The 12,360-nt window shown below is 49.2% G+C and overlaps 1 protein-coding gene across 1 annotated transcript in view; it reads left to right on the top strand.

Moving 5' to 3' along the window:
* CHCHD6 (coiled-coil-helix-coiled-coil-helix domain containing 6) overlaps positions 1-12,360 on the top strand; it is a 240,173-nt gene that overhangs the window by 28,029 nt on the left and 199,784 nt on the right. Inside the window, exon 4 of the mRNA XM_012925941.2 lies at positions 1,126-1,270. Coding sequence (XP_012781395.1) covers positions 1,126-1,270 — 145 coding nt within the window. The remainder of the gene's footprint in view (positions 1-1,125; positions 1,271-12,360) is intronic.

The raw sequence follows: 12,360 nt of genomic DNA on the forward strand, positions 1-12,360 counted from the left end.
TCAGCCAGGATTGAAGCCTTACCCATCCAGAAAATCAGCCATGCTGGGGCTGTTCACTTGAGACATGCATTGAAAGTCGCAGGGTGATAAGCATTTGTCCTCCCTGATCCTGTGAGGCCTCTGTAGGAGTAACTAACCTCAGTTTTTCCCATTATCCTTTTTCAGATACTTTTAAACCTTCAAAAGTCATGTTAATAAATGCTAGTGAAAGATTTAGAAAATATGCAAAATGAAAAACTTCGAAAGACTCACCATCTCAACACAAAAACCACTGTGAATGTCTTTTCCTGAGTTTAGGATTATTATTTTTTTTAAAGTCATAAATAATTTTCTGTTTTGCTGTTTTCATGTAATGTTATAATTATTTCCCATTAGATATATCCTTGACTTTCAATTTTTAGTTTCAACCAACAGACAGATCAAATAATGTATTTTCTAATGGCAATATAATATACCATTTTAGGATTGTGCCATATTTTAACTTGACCTTGATTGTTAGACATTAGAGTTGTTTGTGGGTTTTTTATATAAATAGTACTGCTAAGAGCATCTTAGTACTAATAACATTTTTCTCTATATAACATTAGAGAGAATGGCAGAAATAGGCAGAATGCCCAGAAATCAGTCAGAGGGTAGGAACATACTCAGATTGAAGAGCTGAACTACTCCCTCGTTATAAACATTCAGGCTCCCAAATGGAGGCCAGGGCAAGCCAGAGCTTCCTAACTGCCCGCCCTTTGGAGGGAGTGAGGCATACAAGATGGAGTCCTTGTCCTGCAGGTCTCTCCCTGGGCATGTGGCTCTCAGTTTTTTGCTTGGTAGTAATGTCTCTGTTCCTGAGCTGTGCTGTCCTGGATGAAGGTAATACACTAGCTTTTGCCTTAGGTCTGTCACGGATACCCAACCTCAAAAGTGCCAATGAGGCAAGGGAGGGTGTAGTTTTATAGCAGCCTCACCTTTCCTGGCTGGCCAGTGGCTGGCCACAGAGCTCCACTGGCTTGCCTGTTCCTGTCCTGCTTGGCCATCTGAAATAAGCAAATGAGCATGCATACTTTTTCTTGGCTATGTTCTGCCAGTCATGCCACAGGCATCACCTTTTCCCTGGCTCTCTCTTTCTCGGAACAGGTTCAAGCAGGAACAGGCCACAATCCAGGATGAGTTATTCCAGGTGGCAAAGAGGGAGAGAGAGGCAGCCATGAAGCATTCGAAGGCGTTCCTGCCTCAAGGAACAGGACATACTGACCAAGAGAAGCAGAAGTCTGCCCAGCTGGTGAGTCCCCACTGGAGAGTAAGAGGCAGCTCAGGCCCTGCTGAGACCAGCTCTGGTGGCTCCGGTTGCCTGTCATTCAGCCTCACCGCTGTGGACAGGAGACCTCTTTAGGAACCAGGGTCTTGGGTTCTTGTCTTGCTGCTGGCTCTGTCACGTATGCACACTTCTGGCTTTGGTGTGTCTTCTAAGTGCTGGTGGCTCTCAGAGCTGCACCATAAGGGACTTGATCATCCACAGCCTTACCATTCATTGCTCTGAAACGTCAACAGGAATAAGGACTGTGAGGGTACACATGCCAGGAGGGAAGGAGACAGGTGGTCTAGGGGCTGGGACTGTACAGTGTATGGCATGGGAAGCGTCGTTTGTGATTGGACAGCCTGGGTGCCAATCTTGTCTCACTCGCTACTTACAGGCATGGGTGGGTGTGCTGTCTGTGAGGCTTGGTTAAGGATCTTGATGTTAATATACAGGATTACCCAGAGAATCAGAGGACATAGTATCAGTCAGGAATTAGCGCATGCCTAGAAGATCATGAATGTGTGATATCATTGGTGTCATTATTGTTAGTGCAGTTAGCTCACTGGAAGCTGTTAGGATTCTTTATGCTTAAGTGCAAGTTTATTTCATAACCTGTAAAGTCTAGAAGTATACCACCATCTACCAATTCGGTGGCTCACTAGTATCATAAGGGACCCAGTGCTTCTCCTCCTTCCACACTGTCAGCTTTGGCGTGCCAGCATATGTGCTGGCTGGCAGTGCCCGCAGTTAGTGATGACTGCTGCCACCCCACAGGTTAGATACAGATGGCCGACACAGCAAAGAGAGGCTCTGTCGGCCCATGTGTCTATCAGTGAGGACAGCTTTCCCAGAAGCCCACAGAATGCTTCTGCTTGCATCACACTGGCCTGAATCACACCATGTGCCTTTGGCTAAGCCAGTCCATGGCAGAGGGAATAGAGGTGGCTTCACTGACTGCAACTGGGGCTCTTCTAGTCACATCTGGGTCACATCCAGACAGAATTAGGACTGACAGCCAGGAAAGAGGGGGAGGGGAGAAGGACTGGCTTTTAGTGACATCTGATGACACCTGCTTCAGAGGCCATGGACTCTGAGTCTAGAAGCAGCTTTGCTCTGTGTTAAGGTGGGTAACCTGGTGCCCGCAGAACTCCGTAGAAGGGAGTTAAAGATGACGTGAGCTCACAACTCAGGGTGGTGCCCTCCTGGGAAGGGAAGGCAGACATGCTGGCTGCGTCCAAGCCCTTACTTACTAATTTGATGACTACACAAATGTTCCAGGAATTGATGCAGTGGGGTACATAACAAATTCCACTTTAACTAGGTCCTCTGAGAAATCTGAACAGTGGAGGATCCTAACCCTCAGGAAATGTTCTGTCTAGCGAGGCAGACAGACTCAAAAGCAGAGCTTTGAAAGAGGCTGAATTGGTTACGCTGAAGCGTTGCATAGAGGAACAGAGGCTATGATTTGGGGATGCAGGGGGAATGATGTGAGCTGCTGGTGGGGTGGAGAGGGCGTCTGACCTCAGTCCCCCAAGGTTGAGAGAGCAGCCAGGCAGAGGGGCGAGCACCGATAGGGTAGAGGGAGAGAAGAGTTGAGCTCTGAAACCAAAGTGTGGACGGCTTAGGATGCCATGGAGAGTTACCACACAGGGATCCTGAAATAGTGGAGGATTCCTCAAACTTGTGAGGATGGCCATGATCCCTCTGACTTGTGCTTCTAGAATCCTGGGGCTTCCTGGTGAGGAGTCTGTTGATGCAGCAAGAAACGAGCCAGGACACAGTCTCAGAGGTTCTTGCAGTCCGTCTCTGAGGGGTAGGCAGGTGTCACTCCTGCATAGGCAGGCTGTCTAACCAAGTGAAAAGGGACCCTCATCCTGGAGATGAAGGGTTAATCAGTGGGAGGCACTGGCCACCTGGGACAGTCATCTAGAAATGGAAAAATCATGGCAGACAGGTGTGGAATCTCTTCATTCTCACCTGGAATGTGTTAATTACAGTGCAGGGGAATTCACAGCTTCCCTTTTCCCACCTGCAAAGGAGAAGGTTGGACTCTGCTGCCTCAGGACCATCCCTTGGGAGAAGCGTGTAGGTTTTTGGCTTGAATGGTGATTGAGAATGAAGGAGGTACGTGCTCTCCTGACTTTCCCCAGATGTCAGGATGGACAGCGTCCTTTTCTGAGATGGAGTTTCCAGGGAGTAGAGAAAGCAAGTTGCTTCCTCCAATTTAAAAATACTTTACTTTTGTGGATGTTCTCATGTTTTTGGACTTCTCAGCATCCATTTCTCAGTGCTGTGGTATCCGGTTTCCTTTTGGGAGCTCTCCTGTTTCCTGCCTTATGTAGTCTCAGTGGGGTTGTAATTTCAATAACCATACCCAGATTTCTGTATGGAAACCAGAACTGGGCATAGCTCCCAAGTCTAGCCAGGCAAACTGTCTCCCCAGGGACTTCAGGTTGTGCCTGAGTTCAGAGGAAGGGTGAGAGGCCTGGCTGGGCATCCCCCAATGAAGGCCCTTTGTGCACAGAGGTTGTCTTCTGCTGCCTCCTGCACCTCCCATGTGGTGTTTTTGTCTTCTTGAAGGCTGGATCATCTGTTGCTAACCTGCCAGTCAACCTTCCTTTGCTTAAGTTATTCAGAGTTGGTTTCTGTTGTTTGGTCCTATAGGAGCGCAGTAGGAGGTGATTTTGAAGGCAAAAAGCCATGTTTAGTACTCACCACAAATGGAGAGGGGGAGTGAGACACTGCTTGGCACATTGGCAGGGACACAGGCAGTCATGGTATGGTTGGCAGGTGCACAGTAGAGACAATTCCAAAGCTGCACTTTGGAAGAATTTTATAAAAGACTTATTCAAAAGACAGACTAACAGGGAGAGACAGAGAAAAATTTTCTGTCTACTGGTTCTCTCCCCAAATGGCCACAGCAGTCAGGACTGAGCCACCAAACCAAAGTCGGGAGTGAAGTGACAGAAGCCCAAATACTTAGTCCACTCTCCTCTGCCTGCCTAGGTTTGTTAGTAGGAAGCTGGATCCCAAAACAGCACTCAGATATGGGATGCTGGCATCACCAGTGGCTGCTTGGCATGCTGTGCCAGAATGCTGGCTCACTTTGCAGGATTTAAATAAGAGGAGAAAGAGAGAGAGAAGGACCTGAACAAAAACAGGGAGATACTCTTTGCTTATCCAAGTCTCCCACATGCCAGGCCTGAAAGATGCAGTTAGTGGCTTCCTGCTGGGCAGAGGTCTGGAGGTGTTTGGATCACAGCACATCCTCCTGGCTGGTAGGAGGGGCAGGTTGGATCTTGGGTGGACCTTGAGTGTTCGCTGGCAGAAGGAGCCATGAGCCAGGACCCCCAAGACCCACACTCTTAAACCTTCGGCCTCCTTTGGAGGACCTCCCCTTGACTGCACTGAGTGCAGTTTGACGTTTAATGTGCTCTTCTTCCCTCTCTGTTTGCCTCTGACTTTTACAATATTGATTTTTAAATCCTCTTCTGCATGAGGGAATGATTTAGCTAATTATTGGGAAAAGTTCATAAAACTAATGATGAGGAAAGGTAATAATTTTTATAACCTACTTCTGGTGACAAAAGTGTTACAATTTTCTATCCAGTTGTAGTAGTGACTCCAATCTCATGTGTACGTGTGACCGTTTTCTGTCCCTTAAGGGTAAAGATGCCATTCTGCTCTGGATGAGGGCCATTTTATGTTATGTTACGTTCCGTTCCGTTCCGTTCCGGGCAAGGCAGATCTACAGACAAAAGCAGATACAGAGAGGAAGATATTCCATCTGCTGGTTCACTCCCCAAGTGGCCACAGTGGCTGAAGCTGAGCTGGTCCAAAGCCAGGAGCCAGGAGCTTCTTCCAGGCCTCCCACACAGCTTCAGGGCCCCAAGGTCTCCAGCCATCCTCTACTGCTTTCCCATACAGGGAGCTGGATGGGAAGTAGAATGGCTGGGATATGAAACAGCGCCCATATGGGATCCTGGGAGATACAAGGCGAGGAATTTAGGCCCTAGGCTGTCGCACTGCGCCCAGGAGAATGAAACATTCTCAAAATTCGCAATATTGGGTTGAAAATATCATGTTAGCAGGACAGGAAGATACCAGAGGAGTTAGGAGACTGCACCATCTGACTTCTGATGGAGCAAGAAATGCTTATAAGAAGTAATGTGTGGGGCCCGGCGGCGTGGCCTAGCGGCTGAGGTCCTCGCCTTGAAAGCCTCGGGATCCCATATGGGCGCCGGTTCTGGTCCCGGCGGCTCCACTTCCCATCCAGCTCCCTGCTTGTGGCCTGGGAAAGCAGGGGAGGACGGCCCAATGCATTGGGACCCTGCACCCGTGTGGGAGACCTGGAGGGGGTTCCTGGTTCCCGGCTTCGGATCGGCGCGCACCGGCCGTTGTGGCTCACTTGGGGAGTGAATCATCGGATGGAGGATCTTCCTCTCTGTCTCTCCTCCTCTCTGTATATCTGACTTTGTAATAAAATAAATCTTAAAAAAAAAAAAAGAAGTAATGCGTGGGGCTGATGTGGTGCTACAACAGGTTAAGCTGCAATGCCAGTATCCCCTAGCAGAGTGGCAATTAGCATGCCAGCTACTCTGTCTCCAGTCCAGCATCGTGCAAATGTACTTAGGAAACTAGTGGCTTCCAAGGGTTGGACTCCCGCTACCCATGTTACAGACCAGGGTGGAGTTCCTGGCTTTTGGCAATAGATTGGTGGAGTTCTGGCTGTGATGGCCTTTTAGGGAGTGAACCAGCACATGGGAAATCTGTCACTCTGCTTTGCACATTAGCCAATCAAGCTTTCTTTTTTCTACCCCCGCCTTTCTCTCTCGTTCTTTGGTTTTTAGTGATATGTAAGTGGAATCCTGAAGCATGAATCAAAGTTGACTGAGTAAATAGTGAGAAAGTGAGAAAGTTGTTATAAAGGACAACCAAGAATGAAGGCCATATGTTGGAAGAGGGTGTGGCATGTAGCTGGACACAGAATGGTGGTTGTGGCGAACTGGGAGGCCAGCCGGATCAATTCTGAAAGTCCAGTGGGGAGTGATTTTCTTACTCTTGTAGACACTAAGAAGGAGAGAGAGCCCCTCTTTTCCTGTCACTAGGAAAAGTACATTGGCATACTAGAAATTTGGGGCCAGATTGTTCCACTGAAGGGAGTGTCGTAAGTGGGTGAGTGGATCTGCCTGAGAATGTGCCTGGTCTAACCCGAGGGCTCACACCGCAGAGGTGGCTGTTCAGCTCGCCACCTGGAAGAGGACTTTTGAATATTCTTCCATTCTCTTTGTTGTTCAGCTACTTCAAGAAGCTGCCACTTTAGCGAAGGGGAACTGAATATCATGAGTTAAAAAAATACAAAGTTTTTGAATTGCAATTTTCTAAAATTATGGGTGTGATGAAGATTTATTTTGGTTTTACTATAGCTGTAGCCTTTCTTCCAGATACTTTCCTACGTTTTTGTAGTCTTGTTCCTCAGATGATAAACTCAAGGATAACAACTCTGGCATGATCATCTTGGTCTTCCTGTAGTGATCAGGCCTGGGTGTGGGAGTGGCAACTCCTGCTCTGAGGCCCGCTGTCCCAAATCCCTGTAGCTTTCCTTGAGGTCTCATTGCAGGGCTCCATTGCTAAGAGTTGGTGCTGAGTGCATGTAATAGTCCTTTGTTTAAAGATAATTGAGTTTTCCAGGACTGGAAACAACTGGATCAGATTCTTGGATGCCTTGTTTGTTTGTTTGTTTGTTTGTTTGTTTGTTTTTTAAAGATTTTATTGTTATTGGAAAGCCGGATATACAGAGAGGAGGAGAGACAGAGAGGAAGATCTTCCATCCGATGATTCACTCCCCAAGTGAGTCGCAACGGGCCGGTACGCGCCGATCCGATGCCGGGACCAGGAACCTCTTCGGGTCTCCCACAAGGGTGCAGTGTCCCAAAGCTTTGGGCCGTCCTCGACTGCTTTCCCAGGCCACAAGCAGGGAGCTGGATGGGAAGTGGAGCTGCTGGGATTAGAACCGGCGCCCATATGGGATCCCGGGGCTTTCAAGGCGAGGACTTTAGCCGCTAGGCCACGCCGCCGGGCCCGTTTTTTTGTTTTTAACAGCTCCTGTGCAATTCTGGTGTAGTTAAGCCTAAAGTCAGCTCCTGCACGGAGTTGGGAGTGCTAATCACTGGGCTTCTTGGCCTTTTGCAATCTGGCTGCCTGAGAAATGTGGGATAGTCCTATCTTGAGGGGTGGCTTGCCATGGTCCTCAGGGCAGGGAGACTGCTTGGTTGAAAAGTGTACTTTGGTGCCAGCATGGTCAGTTGTGATGTGAGGATCCCACATGGGAGTGTCAGTTTGAGTCTCAGAACTCTGCTTTCTATCCAGCTCACTGGTAGTGTGTTTTGGAAAGCAGCAGAAGATGGCCCAAATACTTTGGACACTGCCACCCACGTGAGAGACCAGGATGCAGTTCTAGGCTCCTGGCTTCTGCTTGGTCCACACTTCACTGTTTTGACTATTTTGGAGAGTGAACAATAGATGGAAAATCTCTGTGTCTCTCTCTTTCTCTGTTGCTCTGCCTTTCAAAAAAGAAAATAAATCTTCAAAAAAAAAAAAAAAAAAGGTGTAGCAAGTGATTTTGACCTTGAGTGAGAGCCCTTTGTCACAATAGCTGCAGTCCACATGGTGCTGGAGGAACATAGCAAAAACAAGGAGCAGGTTTCTTAAGGGACTCAGCTGCTGCTGGGCTAGTCACTTGTTAGATTTCTGGGCTGGTACCTGGTTGCTCCAACAGAACTGTGGGTTCAGCTCCCAGCATCTCCCCGGTTAAGCTCCTGTTTCCCCTCTGCTTCCCTGGGTGCTGTGGTTGGCGTCCTTGGCTGGGAAAAGTCCTCTTTCCCCTCTGCTGTTTGGTGCATTCTTGGCTGAAGTCTGGTAGTGGTAGAAAATGGGGCACTCACCCCTGTTTAAAGAAAGCTGTTGCCCTGGGGACTGCTCAGCCTCCAGTGTGGGGATTTTAGCATCTGCCTGTCGCACATGGTCCTGCTGTGGGGAAGGGAGAGCCCAGCATTTCTGAGCAGTAAACGCTGTACCCATAGTACTGTTTATTTAAGAAGCTGGAATTACAAGTGGGTTTTGCAGCCTGGGCTCATTAAGAGTTTGTGGAGTCAGTCACCAAATCGCAGGTCTGCTTTTAGTTTTTCCCTTCTCTGGCTACAGTGCGTGGCTCAGGTGACCTCTGCTGTGTGCTGACAGAAGCTGGAAATCCTCATTAGCTGTTAACTTTGTTAGGCAAATGGCTGATTGCGGTTCCATTCCTGGTGTCATTGCTTCTAATTAGCAGATCGCATGTCTACGAAAATGTCTGTTAGCACCAGGGACAAGCTAAAGAGGCTGACAGCTGGGGCTGGGATCTAGAGAGAACAGTGAAGGAAGTGTTTTCTCTTCAGCCTCTTGAGGACCTAGGCTGCCAACCTCAGCCTGGCTCCTTGGCCTCCGTGTGCCCAGGGCATCCCCAGGGGATGGAGCTGCAGGCTTCTTTGGAAAAACCCACCGATGATCATGGTGACCCGAGCCAACCAAGAGGGGTGTTAAAGCAGCAGGTGGCCCTCTCGCTGAAGTTTTACTTTGTTCTTATAAGAAGCCCAGGCCAACTGAGAATTGAGAGCAAGAGATTGTATACAGGCACGCATAAGCTTAACATGGTAGGAAAACATGTCTTTAGCACCGGGTCGTTTGTTGTCCCTCATCGCCTGCGTCAGATGGTGTGAGCTAGCACTGGAGGCGCAGGCAGAGGAAGCAGCACTTGCCAGCACCTGCTGTGGTGCCTGCTCCTCACCCAGGCTTCTTCCGTTGGGTGGCAGTGCCCACCACTGCGCCACCTTCTCTGTGCAGGTGGGGCAAGTGGGGCAAGTGGGACTGACTCCACAGCTCTGCATAATCTGGACAGCCATGCATTCTTTTGTTCTTTCCTGCCTGAGTTAAATTGGGCTAGGACCTGGCCATTTCTGTGCATGCCTCCAGGATGCCAGCAGGGCTGGGGGGAGGGGAGGGTCATGGTTTATTTTAAGTCTGTTTGTGTGACTTATTCACATAGCTTTTGGGGAGTGACTATTCTGCCTTTATCTTTTTGTGAAAAAAAAAAAAGTTTTAGATTTGTCAGTTAAGCAGATTGTGTTTGCCCTCTTGGGTAGATGCCGTTGCTGGCTACTGGCAAGGTAAAAAATAAAAAGGGGTCATTTGGCTGACAAACATCAACAAGTGGGTAAGAGAAAAACCTTAGATTTTTTTTTCATACATCTGTAAGTCCACTGAGTGACTGAGCCAGGTCCCCCTCTCATGTGTTAGGGCTCCAAGTTGAGCACCCTTGTGTCAACCAGTGTGTGTACAGTTAGGAAGTTAGGGGTGGGTTTGGCCGTGAATAGCAGAAACCCAGTCAATAGTGGCTGAAGTGGCAAGGGTGTATTTATCTCATGGCCAAAAAGTCCAGGGGAGAAAGTCCAGTGGTCAGAGTACTGTAGTGCTTCCTTTGGATCAGCCATCCTCAGCCGGGCTGTCTTCAGGGTCGTAAGGAGACTGCCATGTCTCCAAGTGACTGCATTGATTCTCCAGCTGGGAAGAAGGAAATACAGAAAACTTTCTCCTAGAGAAGTTTTGTTATTTTGGGTGGGAGACACACCCTCACCTGGGGTCTCCCATTGGCAGAATGATAAGGAATCTTAGCTGGGCACAGAGGCAGGCAGGCTTCTGCTGTTAAGTCCAAGGGACTGAGAGCACCTTCCACAGCAGCCCGGGGTCTGACCCTGTTGGACCTGGGTTCAGATTTTTCTACTTTCTCTGTGACCCTGGACATGTTATTTAACCTCCACAAACCTCAGTTCCCTCTTGTGTTAAATGCCCACCAGCTGGAATTGTTAGGATGCTTCCATTGTAGGCTGTAAGCAAAGCATCTGGCACAAGGTTTGACTGCTGAAGGCAGTTAACACATCCCTTTCTTTGCATCATGCCAAGCTTCCCCACAATGCATGCAAAGGGAGACTGCTCAGGTGACTGACAGGAGACTGTGGGACAGAACTGAGCATGATTTTCTGTCATGGGAAAGAAGGGAGGCTCAGTAGAGTGCTCTTGAGGGCAGGGCTGGTGGCTGGTGGTGGGCTGCTCGTGTCCCAGCCCCCCACCCACCTGCCTTGTGTAGCAGCAGCAGCAGTATTTGAGCATCTCACTCCTGATCTCGTCTCCCTTCATTCCAAAGCCTGCCTGCTGGATTCCAAGGCCATTCTCTTTGACTCCTGGGGATAATTCATGCTGCTCCTAGCTGCCGTCTCCTGCTTTGTGTTCTTACTGATGCAGACACTGGGGAGGTTTCATGAACCCCAGACTCCTGTGAGTCTGTCAGGGGGAGAGCCCTGACTGCGTACACGCATTCCACGTGAACACTGTGAGCGCTGGGCGGCATCTCTTCCTGCCCTGTCAGGTCCAGTGGGACAGCAGGACATCTCTGGAGGGTTGTGGGGGCTCTGCACACAGCAGAGGTCACCTGAGCCATGTACCATGAACCAGCAGACATGGGAGTTGGGTGACTGGGGAGCATCCCAAGCACTGCAGGCACCTTGGGCAGGAAGGGGTCTGTAGTGTGGACTCTACATGAAGCCCTTTGCCCCTGCTCCCCATATTGAGGGGCAAGCAAGCATCTACACACTAGCCTTGCCCAACTCCACGGCCAAAGCTGCCTTGCTGGACTGTGGTCACTGGTGTTCCTCTTACTTATTCTGACTCTTCATTGTTTCACATTCCTCTTCCACGCTCAACTGTAACCCTTCTCTGACATACACTGCCTTTGGTAAAGTTATGGGTTGTCATTCATCTCCCCAGAAGCCCCAGCAACCCTGCCCTGCCTTGGGGTCTCACCCTGCCTTTCTATACTTGTACCCCGACAGCGATGGCAGTTGGTTTTTGAGTGCGTCCAGGGCAGGATCAGCCCAGGAGCCTGTGTTCTTGGGGCTCCCAAGTGTCAGACAATGTTGAACACGGGGCCCATTCTCTAGTAGACTGGTTGGACACGATGTCAGCCCCTTATCTTCACGCTGACACACACTGGACATTAATAGAAATACATGGCCACGGCACATGTGCGGAATTTCAAGCAGCCGCGCGGGCTGGTGTTTTCGATAGCCTATTGTGTGCTTAACCTCTTCCGAAGAGGTTTTTGATGAGAAGTGAGTAAGACTGTTAACTCTGGGCGGCTGGGGATGTGGCGGCTTTTCTTTTCTTTCTTCCTTTTTTCCCCCCCTTCTTGCTTCTTTGCTGTGCTTCCTTAATCTTTCCTCTCATTGAGTGGGCTTTGCCACTTAGGATTTTGTGTTTAATCTACTGCTGTGTGAGCAGTCTGCTGCTGGTGCTGGGAGGACCTGGCCAGCCTTGGGGAGGGGTGTGTGGGCTTGCAGGATGGGTGACTGGGGACACCGAGGGAGCCCGGACCTGGATCCGGATTATTTAGCTCCAGATTTCTTTCCATGGCCTCAGTTTTCATGACTCAGCACATGGTTTCTCTGCCATGACATATTAATTTTTCAAAACTGGTTTCATTTTCCCCCTTCATCTTATCTTCTTTTCCCTCAAGAGCAGCAGGTGCTGTCCCAGGGTTTCTAATTGGAATCCAAAATCTAGAAGAATGAGTGTCTCCCAGGGTCTCAGTCTCAAGAGTGGTCAAAGGTGGTCAGGGTCTGTGTCATCGCTGGTGACCCTGCAGGTGTCGTAAGAGAGACTCCTGCCCGCAACTGATCTCTACTCCACTGACCTGTTTCTGGCGAGGGAGCCTGTGAAGCAGCCGTCAGGGTTAGTGTGGGCCTTGGTGTCCCAGAGACGATCCACACTGCAGAAGGCCCTCAACAGAAATGATGGTGGAGTATGTTCAGAAATCTAACCTTGGAAAGCGGCCATGGCCCATTTGCAGGTCTTGTTGTTTCTCAGTCTTTCAACCAGTATAGTGAGACTTTGACCTTGTTAAGATTGGTATATTTTTTTTCCTGTTAGGCAGTTGGCACAGTGACTAAGATGCTGCTTGGGATACCCACATCCTGTAATAGAGT

Source organism: Ochotona princeps, chromosome 21 (assembly GCF_030435755.1).
Source record: "Ochotona princeps isolate mOchPri1 chromosome 21, mOchPri1.hap1, whole genome shotgun sequence".
Classification (NCBI taxonomy): domain Eukaryota; kingdom Metazoa; phylum Chordata; class Mammalia; order Lagomorpha; family Ochotonidae; genus Ochotona; species Ochotona princeps.